General features: G+C 47.1%; 1 protein-coding gene across 3 annotated transcripts; it reads right to left on the bottom strand.

Annotated features, from left to right (window-relative positions):
• Window positions 1-597: 597 nt before the first annotated feature.
• GABPB2 (GA binding protein transcription factor subunit beta 2) lies at window positions 598-14,342 on the bottom strand. 3 transcript variants are annotated; one of them, XM_056322205.1, is made up of 10 exons: window positions 14,280-14,342; window positions 12,059-12,121; window positions 11,670-11,809; window positions 10,633-10,800; window positions 10,298-10,492; window positions 9,762-9,912; window positions 6,605-6,712; window positions 5,022-5,207; window positions 3,437-3,570; window positions 598-2,630 (listed from the first exon to the last, which is right to left on the bottom strand). In XM_056322205.1, exons 3-10 carry the CDS (start codon window positions 11,781-11,783, stop codon window positions 2,343-2,345), a joined length of 1,344 nt encoding a protein of 447 aa, XP_056178180.1. In that variant the 5' UTR covers window positions 11,784-11,809; window positions 12,059-12,121; window positions 14,280-14,342; the 3' UTR covers window positions 598-2,342. The 3 variants fall into 3 exon arrangements, with proteins under 3 accessions (XP_056178180.1, XP_056178182.1, XP_056178181.1); XM_056322207.1 differs by having other exon boundaries at window positions 6,605-6,709; XM_056322206.1 differs by lacking the exon at window positions 14,280-14,342 and adding an exon at window positions 12,803-13,396.
• Between the last annotated feature and the right edge of the window lie 384 nt (window positions 14,343-14,726).

The following is a 14,726-nucleotide window of genomic DNA, read 5'->3' as shown; positions in this document are numbered from 1 at the left end:
GCCCGGACACCGGTGGGAGGGTACTGACCCGCTCGCAGCAGCCTGACGCTGCCACGGCCGACTACGCGCCAAGCAGAAAACTGCTGGTCTTGGCTTAAAAAGCTCCAAATCCTTTCTGTAAAAAAGCAGAGGATGCAGCAGGGTTTAAATTCTTTCTAAACAGAGATCAAATTCTCATCTTTGTTCAGAGCCCATCCACGAGTACTTCTAAAAATAAAATTAACGTGTGATTCCCCCCCCCCCCCAGCCAAGGCAGAGCAGTACGAACACTGTCAGCTTTATTTTTCAACTCTATAAAGCAAATCTAGTTACCGTGAGTACCACGGACATTTTATTTTTTTTTCCCCTCCTCTTCTGAAGGGGAAGTTTGTTTCCCAGCTGAAGGGACTTTTTGGCAAAACTGACCCTTTTCAGGAGAAGGATGGAAATTACGGAGAATCGCAGTGCTGTCGAAGGCACAACACGGCATTTATATACGCTACAGCTGCCGAACTCTTCAAATTTACAAACAATGAGCACAAATTTCAGGCAAAACGTTAAAAGCCAAAGCCGATAGTGTCCCTTTACATCCGTAAACGCTTCTGGGCATTAGAAAGAATCTGTCTGGATTTACTTTAATTCTGTTTCAAACCCTCCGACACAGATTTTTAGTTCAAACAGACCCAAACTGTCAACATTCCGGGGAGCAAAAGGAAATAACAACACACGCTCCAAGTCAGGGAGGAAACACCGAAGTAATCGATAACGAGGAACCGAGTCTCTCCAAACATTCATTCATAAAAAATAATTATTAAAGCCTTCTTCAAAACATCTTTTGGAAAAAAGATAAAAAAAGTCTTATTTATAAATATAGCTAAATATAGCTACACTGGTTATAAATAAATGCACTTTGATTCTCAAAACCCGGCAAGTCTCAGGAAGCCTCTACAACAACAGTCCCAGAAACCTTCCCCTCCTACCGGTCGGGGGAGAACCCACCGGCGAAACGCTGCCCAAGATGGGATTGTGGCAGATCCCACCTGCCCTTCAGGCCCAACCGCCAGGAACCGACTGATTCTAGGATGGAAAGCAGTCTCCTCTTGGGGCGAGACATTCCCTCGGAGCCATGACCTACGTTCACACCTTTATGAACTCATCAGCCTGTATTACACCTCCAGCGCCATGGAACGGGCTGATCTACCGGCAAAGACACATAAAGGCAGTACCCAAACTTCACTTGTTTACGGTATTTTTCTAAACCTCACTTGATAATCTGTCACTATCAAGCTCCACGTGATTACTTGGGGTGCTTCAAATCAGTTCCCTGCTGTCTTGAAACCCATAACCCGCTGTACTAAACAGATCCCAGCATTCAAGAGGCCCGCAAAGAGTAAAAAAACATACAAACATTTCAGTAACAAGATCAGCCGCTTGTTAAAAAAGGTTTAAGTATCTTTAAAAATAAAAACTGTTTAGTAAAAAAAAAAGACAGATGTATCTCCAGAGACAACTTGACTCCCAAGCTGTCTTGCAGCAACTGCCATACGTATAGTTTTGCATATATAATCAGTTAACGCTACCGTTCGGCACAAGCGTCAAATAGAACATTTGACTAAATATTCTAAAATCGAGGAGGAATTTTTTGAGATCCCTTTGGGTAGTGAAGGGGTCTGACAAAGAGCTCCCCCAAATTGTTCCTGGAACAAAGAGGGTGAAGCATAGTATCCCCTGACAGCGTGCAACGCTCTGGCTGACATGCAGCCCAGCCTTCACTCTTGCATTGAAGGTTGCCTCAATCAAAAAGATTGATGGTTTTGGAAGAAAAAAAAAGAAAAAAAATGTAATTCCCTTTCTAGCTAAGAGGGGAAAATCCCTTCCACACCTCTGAAGATTTTAAAGCAACACGCCAAGAGCCTGCTTTTTCTGAAGGTCCAGATCTGGCCACTCAACTTCGCAGAAGGGAGCGAACACCTCAGGTTATTGCATAAAGTCTGTTTTCAGTGCTGTAATTTCCAGGCAGCTGAGAGCTAATACCAGCCGCTTTGGCAATGAGGTATTTTCTTTTCCACTCCCCAACAATGCAGGTATTGACATCACAAAATAAGCCGTCGGGTCACTCACTGGCTAAAATTTTGTTAACAAGCTTCCAATCTCTCAAGGTCAAGCTTTAAAAGCACCTTTTGGCACCGCGCTGAAAGCAGAGTTATGTTGCGAGCGGCTGGAGCAGCTTCTGCCCCCGGCAATGGCGTGGCTTTGACAACAGCCCTCTGCTCTCAACACTGCTTGCCAACAGCACCTTATTTAACAATTAAAAAAAAAAAAAAAGTTATTTTCCTTTACAAAAGCCAGTCAATCACTGAGGATTAGGAGGTTACAGTTTCCACAGCGATATCAGTTGGCTGATCTGTGTCCAGCATGGACAGCACAGATTCCTTGAAGTCTTCTGAGGTTACCACCAGCGGGTCAACCCCCGCGACCTCTTCGAGCACCGTCACCTCCGCTCCGTTGGGCTGCTGCCTCACCATGGCTGCCAGCTTCAGCCGGTACTCTTCTGCCTCCTGCTCTTTCTTTATGAGCTGGCTGCGATATTCCTGAGCCTTTCGGTTCGCCTCTTGCAATTGCTGCTGTAGCACTTCCCTTTCAACGCTGTCCTGCAGAAAATAAAGTCGAGAGAGCCCACGATGGAGGCCCAAGCTGCGACACGAAGGGAACGGGGCATGCAAGCACTCCAACAGTTACGAGTTATAAAAGCAAAATGCTCTAATGCGGCGCTTCAAACGTGCTGGGGTTGAATTCTGTTCAACTGGTTTGCTCCTCACAGGTTACCAGAGGCCGCCAGGACATGGGAAGGAACAAACTGGCTGGTGGGTGTCCCCACAGCGTGCAGGGAGGTGGGCTGGGAAGTGACGCGTCACCTCACTGTGATGAATTTCAAAGGTTGGAAGCAGGTATAAACAAAATGCAAGAAATATAAAGAGCTATTAGTGCTGAAAAGGTGAAAGGCAATTGAGAAAAACGTTCTTTCTCCCAACAGAGAGTGATGGGAGAGTCATTCCTGCTGCTTTATGAAGAGCTGAGGCTGACTTATGCCCAGCCCATGTGTTGCGCTTCTACAGGAAATCCTAAATCATCTCTGTAAACGACCACGATTCATCTAGAAACCACTGAGCTACAGCTTCAGGCAGGCAGATTGGCAACAAGTGATTTAGCTGGCTCCTTCCCTACCTATACTCAACAGAGCATCGCTCCTCTCAACCGCTTGCATGTTCACTGCTAACGCAGGAGCATGTGCAGGAAGAGTAGGGAACCTCTGGGCAGAGTTTGTTACAGACATCTCCGGGCACAGCTCGTTTGTGTTCTGAGACGGCTCTGGCAGACCGGGAGCCCAGCATCCTCAGCACAGCAGAGCAACACACAGGAGACGACGGCAACCGAAGTTACAAGCAGGAGTATCTACCTTGTCTTCCTTCGAGTCATCTACATTTTGCTCCACTTTTTGCTTCTTGGCCAGTGGCTTTTCCTCCTCTTCTGCGTCATCTCCATCTTCAATAACAGTCTCTTCTGCAACCTGACCAGCAGGTACAGTTAAAACTGAAAAATCAAAAGGCGATAAATTATACAGTGTGAGACGTGCTTTTGCACAGATGTTTCCCAAAACGCTTCTCTGAAGTCAATGCATCAGTGTGGTTCTGGAGAAAAAGAGGAGACCTGTGGATCAGCAATGCCAAAGTCTTCCCAGAGAGAAGAGAAACTCTGGACTGGGTTTCCAGTTTTCTTTATTCAGGCCTCTGGAATGCCCCAGTATTTCACCACAACGGAACGGACAGAATCCCAATTCAAAGATTTGCATCTTAGAAAACATGTGAGGTAAAAAACTATCATTCTGACACCTTCAGTAATGCAATTAGTAGCTGAGACAGGCTAAGCCAGAGGTATAGAAAGCTCTTCTCGAAAATTCCCAGTACACAGTCCCAGTGGCTAAGCTCTGAATCAGCTTTAAGCGCATGCAAGAGCTGCAAATACTCCCGAGAACAAACACATTTTAAATCTGCAAACATGGGTTTTCACTTTGGGAAGCCAGCAGCAGGAATTCATCCAACCAAGGAGGAGAAAGGCACCACGTGAGCTACTGAAGGTAGCGCTACCTAAACAGTTCTCCCTTTGTCTTCCTTAGACTAAGAGTGGGTTGCAAGCCAGGAATTGTTTGTAGTAATTCAGCAAATAATTCTGAATAATTAACAGCTTTAGAAAATTGCTTTTCACTCACGAAGTCTGTAAACAGACAGAACTGATGTAACCCATCTCACATTGTAGCACTGCATGCATGTTAGAGGAAAGCTGCTCTGCTTCCTAATCCTCTTTTTCTGCACCAACGTTAATCCAAATAATCGAGTATCCCTAGGACATGCTGAAAGAATTGTTGGTAAACCGAGACAAGGCTGATGAATTACATCCCTTGAGGAAACAAAAATTCACTGTACGAGTGCTCTGGAGCTCTGCCCTGCTTTACTGAACACGATTTACATTTGCCTTGTAAAACTGATAGATTCATATTGCCCTCGGCAAGATAAACTAGCGTTATGAGAGGAAAAAGTGTATTCAAGCTGACATTAACAGCCTAATGCTAACTTTTACAAGAACGATGGAGTGATTGCTAAAGGCAACAGGCTGCAGTTTCATCAGTTGAGTGACTTACTCGCAGGCTGGAAAGTCCGCCACAAGATAAAGGAATCGTCGTTGCCTGGCTGCCAAAGAGACAACGGCTAACTTGGTGTTTCTCTGCCCACAACGCTCTATTGAAGGTGCGTGGTTTTAACACAAAGACCAAAATCTTAAAGTGCAGCAGCTACAAACAAGTCGCTGGCAAGCTCTGCCGCTGATGTAAGTCACACAGACATTTTAACCCCTCCTGGAGCCCAGAAGTCAGGCACAGATCCGTTACACTACAATGCCAAAAAGCCAGATCACACTTTTTTTTTTTTTTTTTTTTTCTTTTTGAAGTTAATCCTCAGCACTGCCTTCCAACTTCAGCTCCTCCGTACCTTGCTGTCCATCTTGCACGGTTAGGATGAAGGGTTGGTTAAGGCCACTGCTGGGGATGGCTGTTTGCAGGCCGCTGAGGGGAACTCCGTCCGTTACAATGGCGATGACGCGCTGCCCTCCACTGCCAACCACTTGTTGTATGGCAGAATCGACAGGATTTGCTTCCACTACTTCCTCCGTCTTACCTTAAGAAATACAGTAAGTGCCAAAAAAAATAAAAAAGTCAGTGTTTCCTTCTCTCTTCCTTGAATAGAAACTGAGGTCCAGTGAAAAAGCTCAAGTACACAGCTTAAGACTCTTGGGATGCCTGCTTACTAAAAACAATCTGGAAACACAGTAAGTCTAAGTAGAGGAAAGAAAATAAAATCCACTACACCTTAGCAAAACAAATCCTCTAGAGTAAAACCAGCATTTTCTGTGTAAATGACTAACACACAAGCATATTAATTAAATTAAAAAGCCTGGAGCTGGAGGCAGCTGTTAAGCAGACCTGGCTCTGCAAAGCTTCCTTCCGTGACCCCTCCCTCAGCTCTAACGAAGACAAACCACACGCAAAAACCTCCCCGTGCCTCAAGAGCCCCATCCAGACCAGCGCAGCCAAAATAACCATGAGGTAGCTATTTAGTTTGGCCGGGTGACCACAGACTGGTTCAACTCCCTGGGACACTTTTTGTGTGACTTACAGCTCACACAAATAATCAGGATAGCAAAACCCTCGGCTGCATCCTGCTCCCAGCACAGGCTGAGAGTGCAGGAAACAGAGGGGATCTGACCTGCTACGTGCGCGCCGGGTGCCAAAGAGGAAAACACTCCACTGCCGCAGGTCAAGAAATCAGTGGTGTGGCACCAGAAGCCTTCAGAAGTCAAATTGCTCGTCTCTAGATTCTAGGAAAAATGCTTCGCTTTGGGGAAAATAACTGAGTCCCAAGGTGAAAGGATTATATAAACTAACTTTATCAATTCCTAAATCTGAATTAAAGGTCAAACATTACACTCTACAAACATACCACAAAAGATCATAAAACTCCCAAACATAAAAAACACCCAAACCTTTCCATAAGAAAAAGTTACCAGAGACTCAAAACTTTTGTTGACTATCAACATTTACCGCAAGCTGGGGACCAAAAACATTTCAGACGCTTTCCTCCTCAAACAAATATTTACCTACATTTATATATTAAACGCATGTTCTGGAGTATTTTGTTTTGGTCTTTTTAATATAACTGTTTAAAGCACGTCAAGAGCAACATACCATGACGTCAGGGTCAGACATGCTGGTTAATAAAAATTATTATTTTTATAATAAATTTTTATTATATAAACATAAATACATTTTTATAATATAAAAAGCAATAGAACTGTTACTTCTACTGCTAACAGTTGCTGTTTTATTTGAATTTCAACTGGGATTAAATAAACAAACAGAATTAACCCTCTGCTTCACATATATATATCATCATCTCTTCCTTACTCTGAAAGGAGGCAAATTCACTTCCACATCTTAAAATTTCCTCCCACTTCCACGCAAGATACTCACTAGGACTAAAGAAATTTGAATGGGCATCTGACCGGTTTCCCCTACCTGTGTCTCTGTGTGAGTCAGAAAGCGGTGCCGATACTTCAGCGAGGGCTGCAAGCGTGGCAAGCACGGAGGTCGTTGAATTGGAAAACCGCATGGTAGAGTCACCTGCTTGGGAAAGAGGAGAGGAAACTGAAGGACTGTCAGGACCTGCCCTATCCAAACAGAGAATAAAGCAGTCAGATTGCAACAATTTTGTCATCTAGAGGATGAAGGCACCAGCTACAAAGTATTTTCTAGGCTCCCACTGGTCCATGGGGAAAGGGAGGTGGTACAGAATATTCTTTCGGAGAGGTGCCTCTCCTATTGCTAACTGTAAAAAGGGCTTTGATAGCACTTTAGGACAGACTGTACCCACTCCGAATATTTAATACCTACAATTGAATTTAAAGCAAATATTAAGCTATTTCTGAGTCACGTAACAAAAAGAACAGCAAATGTGAACCGATTTGCTCCAGCTTTATTGTAAGAACTACAGAAAGGCGGGCTGTCTGCCAGGCTACTTGGCATGCCGAGCTTCGAGCTGGAGACGCGGACAGCTTTTCAAGATGCAGCCGCGCTGCCTGATGACACTCACAGACGTGCTGGACTCTGGACTGCTGTAATGTTGTGCAGAGCGGTTGCTATGTGCATAATTTCTTGGCTTCACGTTGTACTGCAACTTTTGAAATTGCAAAACCTGAAGAATATATTAAACTCATTGGCTATTATGAGTAAATTACAGCACCCAAGTTCTTCCTCAGTTGGGAAAGCCTCCAAGTACAGTCTTCAGCATTACTTCATGGCCCAAACGTTTCAGCACGAGTCAGTTAAGAGAGCCTTTTGCTCAAACACAGAAATTGGCTACATATATCGCTTGATCTCAAGGTAAGGGGCACGCAGGTCCCTTCCTTCTCCCCACTCAGGTTCAGTAACGGAAAGACCACAGTTACTGCAACGGGGTATTGATTTGAATCAGATAAACAAGTCTTTGCGGTTCCAAAAAACAATGTTTCTTCCTCCAATTGACCCTAGCAATTCCTATTCAAAGGCAGACTTAATAAGAATGGAACAGGAAATTAACTAAACGGGTGCAAACTCAGTGCATATAACCCACAATTCCCTTTAAAAAAAAAAAAAAAAGAAGAGATCCTGTACCTCATTGCCAGTGTAGATAAACAGATTACAAGCACACAAAGGAAAGGTCATCTAAAGTTCCCCTGACTTAATCCTTGCAATCGATCTCTCTTTCTCACCGGCCCTCGATTTTCCAAAGGGACCTATTTTCAAAGAATGATACTTTCAAAAAGCCGTGGGCTAGGCACGTGAAAGTACCAGAAGGTCCAGTGACTCTTTTCAGCAGCTTGGAACCAGATTTCTTCAGACCAGCTAAAGGTACCTGTTCCCATTCAAAAACCTTTTCAGTAACAGAAGACACAGGGAATTTAAGAGAGACAAGAAAAATTATTAGCCATTAGTGTTAAATAACAGATTTTTGCCAAAAGAAAGGCACAGTCGCTGATGCCCTCTTGTGGGAAATGACAGAAAACCCTCCTGATGTGGCCTAGAGCAGGAAACACCGGCTGGTCTCAACCTGACCGGCTATTAAAGTGTCGTAGGGGGAAAAACCCTGGGTATTTTAGTCCAGTCACACGTGGACAATAAGCCACCACCGTGTCGTGGCACTGAAAAAGGCGATTACATTGCAGGACATACAAGGAGAGGTGCGGTGAGAGATGGGGATTGCCAAGGCCAGCGCCAAGAGCTCACCTGGAGTGCTGTCTGCGGCCGCCCACCCACATACCACGGGTGGATTCAAGGGATTCAGGGAGCCCGGCTTGCTTAGCCCAGCGGAACAAAGGCAGAGAAGGGACAGGATCGATTTCAACATCAAAGGGATGGAGGCAATGGAAAAAGAAGAATGATTTCAACTAAAGGGCTGCATTCACACCAGCTGTGGGTGTGTTTAAGCTGGAAATCAAGAGTTTTCCAACAGCCCTTCAGCAGAGTGCTGGCCTCTGTGACTCCCACCTGCTTTCCAGGCAGAGCCAGACCCCTCTGCAGAGACACTGACACTGACTGTGGCAAAAGTGTCATCCGGGGTACAAAAATGCCAAAGTCTACGCCCCTTTGAGTTTGTGGAACATCCTTGACTGAAGATGTTGTGCATCAGTCACACTGCATTTTCCTCACAGGCAGAAGAGGAACACTTTGGTTCATTTTCCCCCTTCTAAATTAGGTTTTGTCAGTGCCTCAAAGCTGCAAGCAGCCCCAAAAGCTTTGACAACAAGTCGGGAGCATTGCTGAAGTCACTGTGGCCAGGCACAGGCAGAAAGGTCTGGGTGGGACTGCAGGACATCAGTATCTGTGATTTTCAAAGCATTCTCTAGCGAATAAGCAAACATTCACGCATGTGAACAGTCCCACTAACCAAAGAATTACTCACATGCAGAAGTGTTTGCAGGATGAGCCAAATAGCTTCATAAAACTTGTATTTAGTAGCCTCCTTGAGACTGAAAAGAAACAATGGTTTGGATTTCCCCAAATACAGAAAAATTCACTTTAAGAGTTACTATGAAAATTTGCCTTACATAAAAAGAATTCTCATGCAGCCTTAAGTTAAGTCTTTTCCCCACCAAAATAAGGCTCACAGAACAATAAGGAACCTAATTATTTCCATGTAACATGTGGGACAGAAGAAATAAGGAGTAATCTACGCATCCAATAGACCTGCTTGTTCTGCAGTTTCCTTACTCAACATTTATATATAGCAAAACGCTCACTCAACTCTTGTGGCCAGTAAAGAACAAAGCAAACCGTTCCCCAACTGCTCTGCAGTGCTCAGGATTTGGCACAGCCAGTAATTCTCATTATTCCTCTGTTGCAATCAGCCAAATCCATTTTCTCAAGCTCTGTTGCTTGTAACAGACCTGGAGCGGACCCACAGCTGAGCTCAGCAGAGCTTTGCCACTCACAGTGGAAGCACGTTTGTTTACATCAGCTAGAAATCTGCTTTGTTACCTTCAACAGCAAAAATATTCTGGGGCAGGAAGCAGTAGCTGGGTGTGTTTGGCTACATTTCACCACTTTTCCTCTACTAAATGACCATCTGCCCTCTACTGGTAAGCAGCCTTAGGATTTTTTTCAGGATTTTCCCACTCAAAGTCACATAAAACCTTACCTGAGGGTGTTTTGGCGTTTGCTGAAGAGACAAGACTTGTGAAATTGAGAACTTCCCCTGATGTAAGAATAAATGGTGAGGTGAGAGTCACAGTGCTGGTGATGGGATTTGTTCTCTCTGAATGAGCGTTCACCTGGTTCTGCATCGCTTCCTGAGAAAGACAGCGGGGTCAGGCACACATTCGTCACACTTTCTGTGGTATTAAGCATCCTTGAAACATTTTAGAGGCAGATTATTTCCCTCTGCAACACGCCAGGGACACCAGCACAAACACCGTGACAAAACCACCACCTAAACTTGGCAACTTACACTACAACCATGCAGGATGCATGGCAATAAAACCCCATCACCCACCGAGTCCTAGCAGGCACGCACTAGTTGATGTAGAAATAAGACAAACCTCATGCACCTCCATATTTCTAGTTCTCTCTGCAAACAGAAAATAATCCCATCAGACACAACAGGATTCCTCTCACTCTAGCACAGACAGTTACGGGTCAAAGAATTACCGACAAGTTTCTCCCTCCTAAACCTACCTGTAGCATTACCAGAGTCTCTGGATTGTTCTTGTCCAAAGCAATATCAAAAGCTGATTTATCAAACTTGCTGAAAGCATGGACATCTGCTCCATATTTGATGAGCAACTCTACTACATCTCGGTGGTTGTGCTCCGTTGCCCAGTGCAAAGCGGTCATTTTCAACATGTCCTTGGCATTGACATCAGCCCCGTTCTGAAAGAAATCAACACTACTTGTCTGCATGCCGTCTCCTCTCCACATCTTAAAGGCAGTGCCTGCAATAGCATTTGAACAGGGAACTCCAAGGGTGACTTAGACCAGCCCTAAATTTAGTCCTCACTTACTATACTCACCCTAATTAGCAGTTCTACAATATGAGTGTGTCCGTCAGCCGCAGCCATGTGTAGTGGCGTCCGGTCCACTTTTGTTCGGGCATCTCTGCTAACACCGGCTCGAAGCAGCACTTCTGCTGTTGAGTAGTGGCCATACTGGGCGGCGAGGTGAAGAGGCGACGTCCCAAGCTGCACGTTAATTTAGAAAAGTTACTGCCGGTTTGCAGCAAGAGACGACAGGCACAGAAATCAGTATCTCACTTTCTCCATTGTGCCATCACTGAGCCTCCTTCCCAGGCCACAGCAGAACAGCTCTGCCATTTCAGTATCACGACAGATAATTTCACCACTGTTCAGAAAAGGGCAGTATTACAGTATTACTAGGCTCGGTGACCTCTCGGTACAGTTAATTCCTTCACCTTGTAGTTATGAATGAGCAGACTTTTAAGTTAGGAAACAATGACAACTGGTAATGGAAGATGGCTACCGATGGCTTGCTCGTTATGATCTGGTTCCCCATTTATCCAACTGTTGATCTTCAGTTTCATTAAAGCTTTTATTTCCTTTCCAACCCAGGATGGGCTGGTTTTGTTTTCAGGGTTTTGGTTTCTTTTAAGGAAACAAAAACACCCTCAAAGATGAGTTTCTTGACTGAGAAAGTTTAAACAATTAAATAAAGCATACTTAAAAGAACTTCATATTGCTGAGAGGTTTAACAGTTCTATTTGGCTTGAATCATCATTTATCTCAGCTGTTGGGAACTGCACTTCTTAAAGCATCTCACCCTGTACATACTGCTGTCTGGGACAGCATGGTGCTTGTGCTCTCGTGCATTAGGCACAGATCAATCTCTACACAAGCACCAATTCATCTTTGCCTGAGGAAGGTCTTGGGTTTTCAAGTGCTTTATCCGGAATCTGCTTCACCACAGAAATCCAGAGATGTATTATCTGTCAACCCACACTCCAATTTTCATTTGTATCCTTTAGGTTCAGCCCTAAAGAGCACACAGACGACTCTTTTCACACAGAAAACCAACGTCTATTCCTCTGACGTACCCAGTCGGTGGTGAAGGGAGCACCGCTTGCCATCAGCTTTCGCACTTCGTCATCTTCGCCTTTGCGAGCTGCTTCTAGCAACCTCTTCCCTAGGTCCACTAAGGACATCTTCATACATGGGAACAAGCGTTTGCTGAAAGCTGCAAACAGAAAGCAAACAGACAAAAAGCAGTGAGGCAGAGACATTTAAAAGAGCTGTACATCTGTGGCCCATTTGGACACACCATCCTCCCATATGGAACTAGGCGCAACACAATTAATAAACAAGCATAAATATTTATCATATTTTTCAGTTCCGTGCCCTGAAACGTCAAGAGAAGGCAGCACACAAGCTCAGCAAACAGGTCGGATGCCTTAAGTCACCAGAGCTTGTGCAAAATCCCACTTACCTCAACAGCGCCTTGCACGGACACAAAGACTTGCCCATGTGGATCCAGTTCCAAGAGCAGAACCTATAAAAGCAACAGCAAAGCTGTTCACACTCCTTGCACATCGTTTTTATTTTTTAAAAGCGCTTTAAGAACATGATTTAATCTCCAAGACACTCTCCCCCCAGCCCTAGCAACTAAGGGTGGGGGAACTATCCCTGTTCTCTGCCGGTAAGAAAACAAACCTGGGTAACTCCACGACTTGTTCAAGGTCATAAAAGGAGCAGAACCCAAAAGCTGCACTCGATATACCAGACAACAGTGTCTGTATTTATTCCAAGCTACATAAAACAGCATCATTACAGCAATAATGAACTATAGCATTTTTCTCAGCGACAGGGTTACGCTGATATGCCAGTCCTTCTTTAAAGTCTATCCATTAACTCATGTGCGACGTCCAGTAAGCGGCTACAAATGAATGCCTGTGCAAACGGGCACCGTGCCACCCAGCATAACAGCCATTCCAACTGCACTGAGGCCCTCAGCTGACTTTTTTCCCCTTCAATTACAGTTCTACGAAAGAGCTGGAAAGCTCTCTTTCTTAATTCTTGTTCTTTCAAGAGAAACATCCCACCCCGTCCTCAGCGACCAAGAGAACCAGCCATCAGCAGCACAAGCCCTTTAAATAAAGCCAGACTGCAAACCTCAGCCCCAAAGCCCATCGGGATACACTGCCCGTATCAACGCCTCGCTCCACAAACGCACCTCGCTCCACAACTTGAGCTTCTCGCTTTTTCTGAGTACGCAGCTATTACACCCAATACCCCAGGCTTGGAAGTCAAAGAGCCCCAAGCAGTTACTCAGAGTTTACTCTGCAATCAGGACCTTGGATGCACGTACAACGCATGTGTTTGACTACCACAACCCCTCTGCCCTTCAGGACTTTCCAGTTTTTGTCGTTTGGTCGTTGTTTTTTTTTTTTACCTCTTTCCCCTTTCTCACTTTTTGTGGGACAGAAAGGTTCCTTCGCATCGGCCACGTTGAAAACACTTGCATGTTTTCCGGGCACAAGTCGTTGCACCAAACTCTGTGTTTACAAAATTAACCACCAGCTTACATATTTGTAATGCTGGAGTTTACCACTCTGGGTGTGTTTGGAAAAGAAAGAAACTGGATCACCAACAAACCCCATCAGTTTCTCTCCTTGTATTATTTGTCACTTATTATTTAGAGGCCTTGCATTCCTGCTCTCTTCCCAGCTGGATGCTCGAAGCAGTCTGAGGCCCCCTCTCTTCTTCTTCTTGTTTTAAGTTATTTACAGTACTGGGCTACTGTTGACAACTCCTTCACCTCCCCTGTGCCGCATTTCAGCAGCAAAATGAAGGAGCGGCCTCCCCGGACCCCTCAGCCTCCCGCCGACCAGCCGGCTCAGGGTTAGCTCTGCAGACCTGCCTCAAGACCCCCCCCCAACTCCCCAGCCCCCCTCCGTGGGAGGCAGGCACCCCTCTCCCCTCCCTCAGTCGAGGACCAGCCCCCCCAGTCCCCCCAAGAGGGGCCCATCCTCCCACCACTCCTCCAGGGCAGGGACTGTCCCTCCTGCACCACGACCCCCCTCAGGCCCCCTCCTGCTCCCCCCCCCCGTGCCACCCCCATAGGGACACCCCCAGAACACACCCCGCCACCCCGCGGGGGGGCACAGCCCGTGCCCATCCACTCCAGGCCGGCCCCTGGCACTGATGCCTCACGGGGGTCCCCCCTCCTCACACCAAGACCACCCCTCACAGCGGGGCCCGCACCCTCTGTCCTCACGAGGGGGTCCCCCTTCACCCCGACCCATCCCCTCACGGGGGGGTCCCCCTTCACCCCTAACCCTCCCCTCACGGGGGGGGGGTGGGTGGGTCCCCCTTCATCCCTAACCGTCCCCTCATGGGGGGGGGGGCCTTCACCCCTCCCCTCACGGGGGGACCCCCCTTCACCCCCAACCTGGGGGTCTCTCTCCACCCCTAACCCTCCCCTCACCAAGGGGGGGGTGTCCCCCTTCACGCCTAACCCTCCCCTCACGGGGATATCCCCGCTCACCCCCAACCTGGGAGGGGGGGGGTCTCCCTCCACCCCGACCCCTCACGGGGGGGGATCCCCCTTACAACCCCAACCCTCCCCCACGTCGGCATCCTCCTTCACTCCTAACGCTCCCCTCACAGTGGGGTCCCCCTCCCCTCCCGGCGCCCCCTGCCCCACTCACACAGCGGCTCGGGCCCCCCCCCGGCACGCGGCTGTTCCCGGCGCACGGCACCGCCCCCTCACCCCCGCCCGCTGCTGTTCCCGCCCCTCCCGCCGCGGCCACACAAAATGGCCGACCCGGAAGCGCCGTCGGCAGGAGACAGCGGAAGGATATTTCTTCGGCAAAAAAAAAGAGTCCGCCGCTGTCGGCGGGGGAAGGGCGGGTTGGAGCTCTCCTCGCTCTGTCGCAGGGGACACGGGACGGGATTAGGGAATTTCTCCTTCTTTCCCCCAGCTCTGTCCCCGACCGGAGGCCAGGAGGCGGGCAGCGACCAACGGGGGAGCCCTAAAAGGGGACTATTTTTTTCTAGCGGAAGGATCTCACGAGGGGTTAGCTGCGACGGCAGTGAAGCTGGTGCGAGGCTCTCGATGCGCTCCTGAAATTAGTTCGGGCAGCGGCGTTTAGGCG

Source organism: Falco biarmicus, chromosome 19, assembly GCF_023638135.1.
Source record: "Falco biarmicus isolate bFalBia1 chromosome 19, bFalBia1.pri, whole genome shotgun sequence".
NCBI lineage: Eukaryota > Metazoa > Chordata > Aves > Falconiformes > Falconidae > Falco > Falco biarmicus.
The sequence above is the reverse complement of the archived record's forward strand: the minus strand, read 5'-3'. Positions and strand labels throughout refer to the sequence as shown.

What these genes read in the sequence shown, in the direction of transcription:
- GABPB2 (XM_056322205.1), bottom strand. Translation starts at nt 11,783, where the DNA reads ATGAAGATGTCCTTAGTGGACCTAGGGAAGAGGTTGCTAGAAGCAGCT. An exon ending in CGTGCAAGATGGACAGCAAG is followed by an intron (nt 3,571 to 5,021) that starts GTACGGAGGAGC and finishes TTGATTTTTCAG; the next exon opens with TTTTAACTGTACCTGCTGGT. An exon ending in ATGACTCGAAGGAAGACAAG is followed by an intron (nt 2,631 to 3,436) that starts GTAGATACTCCT and finishes TATTTTCTGCAG; the next exon opens with GACAGCGTTGAAAGGGAAGT.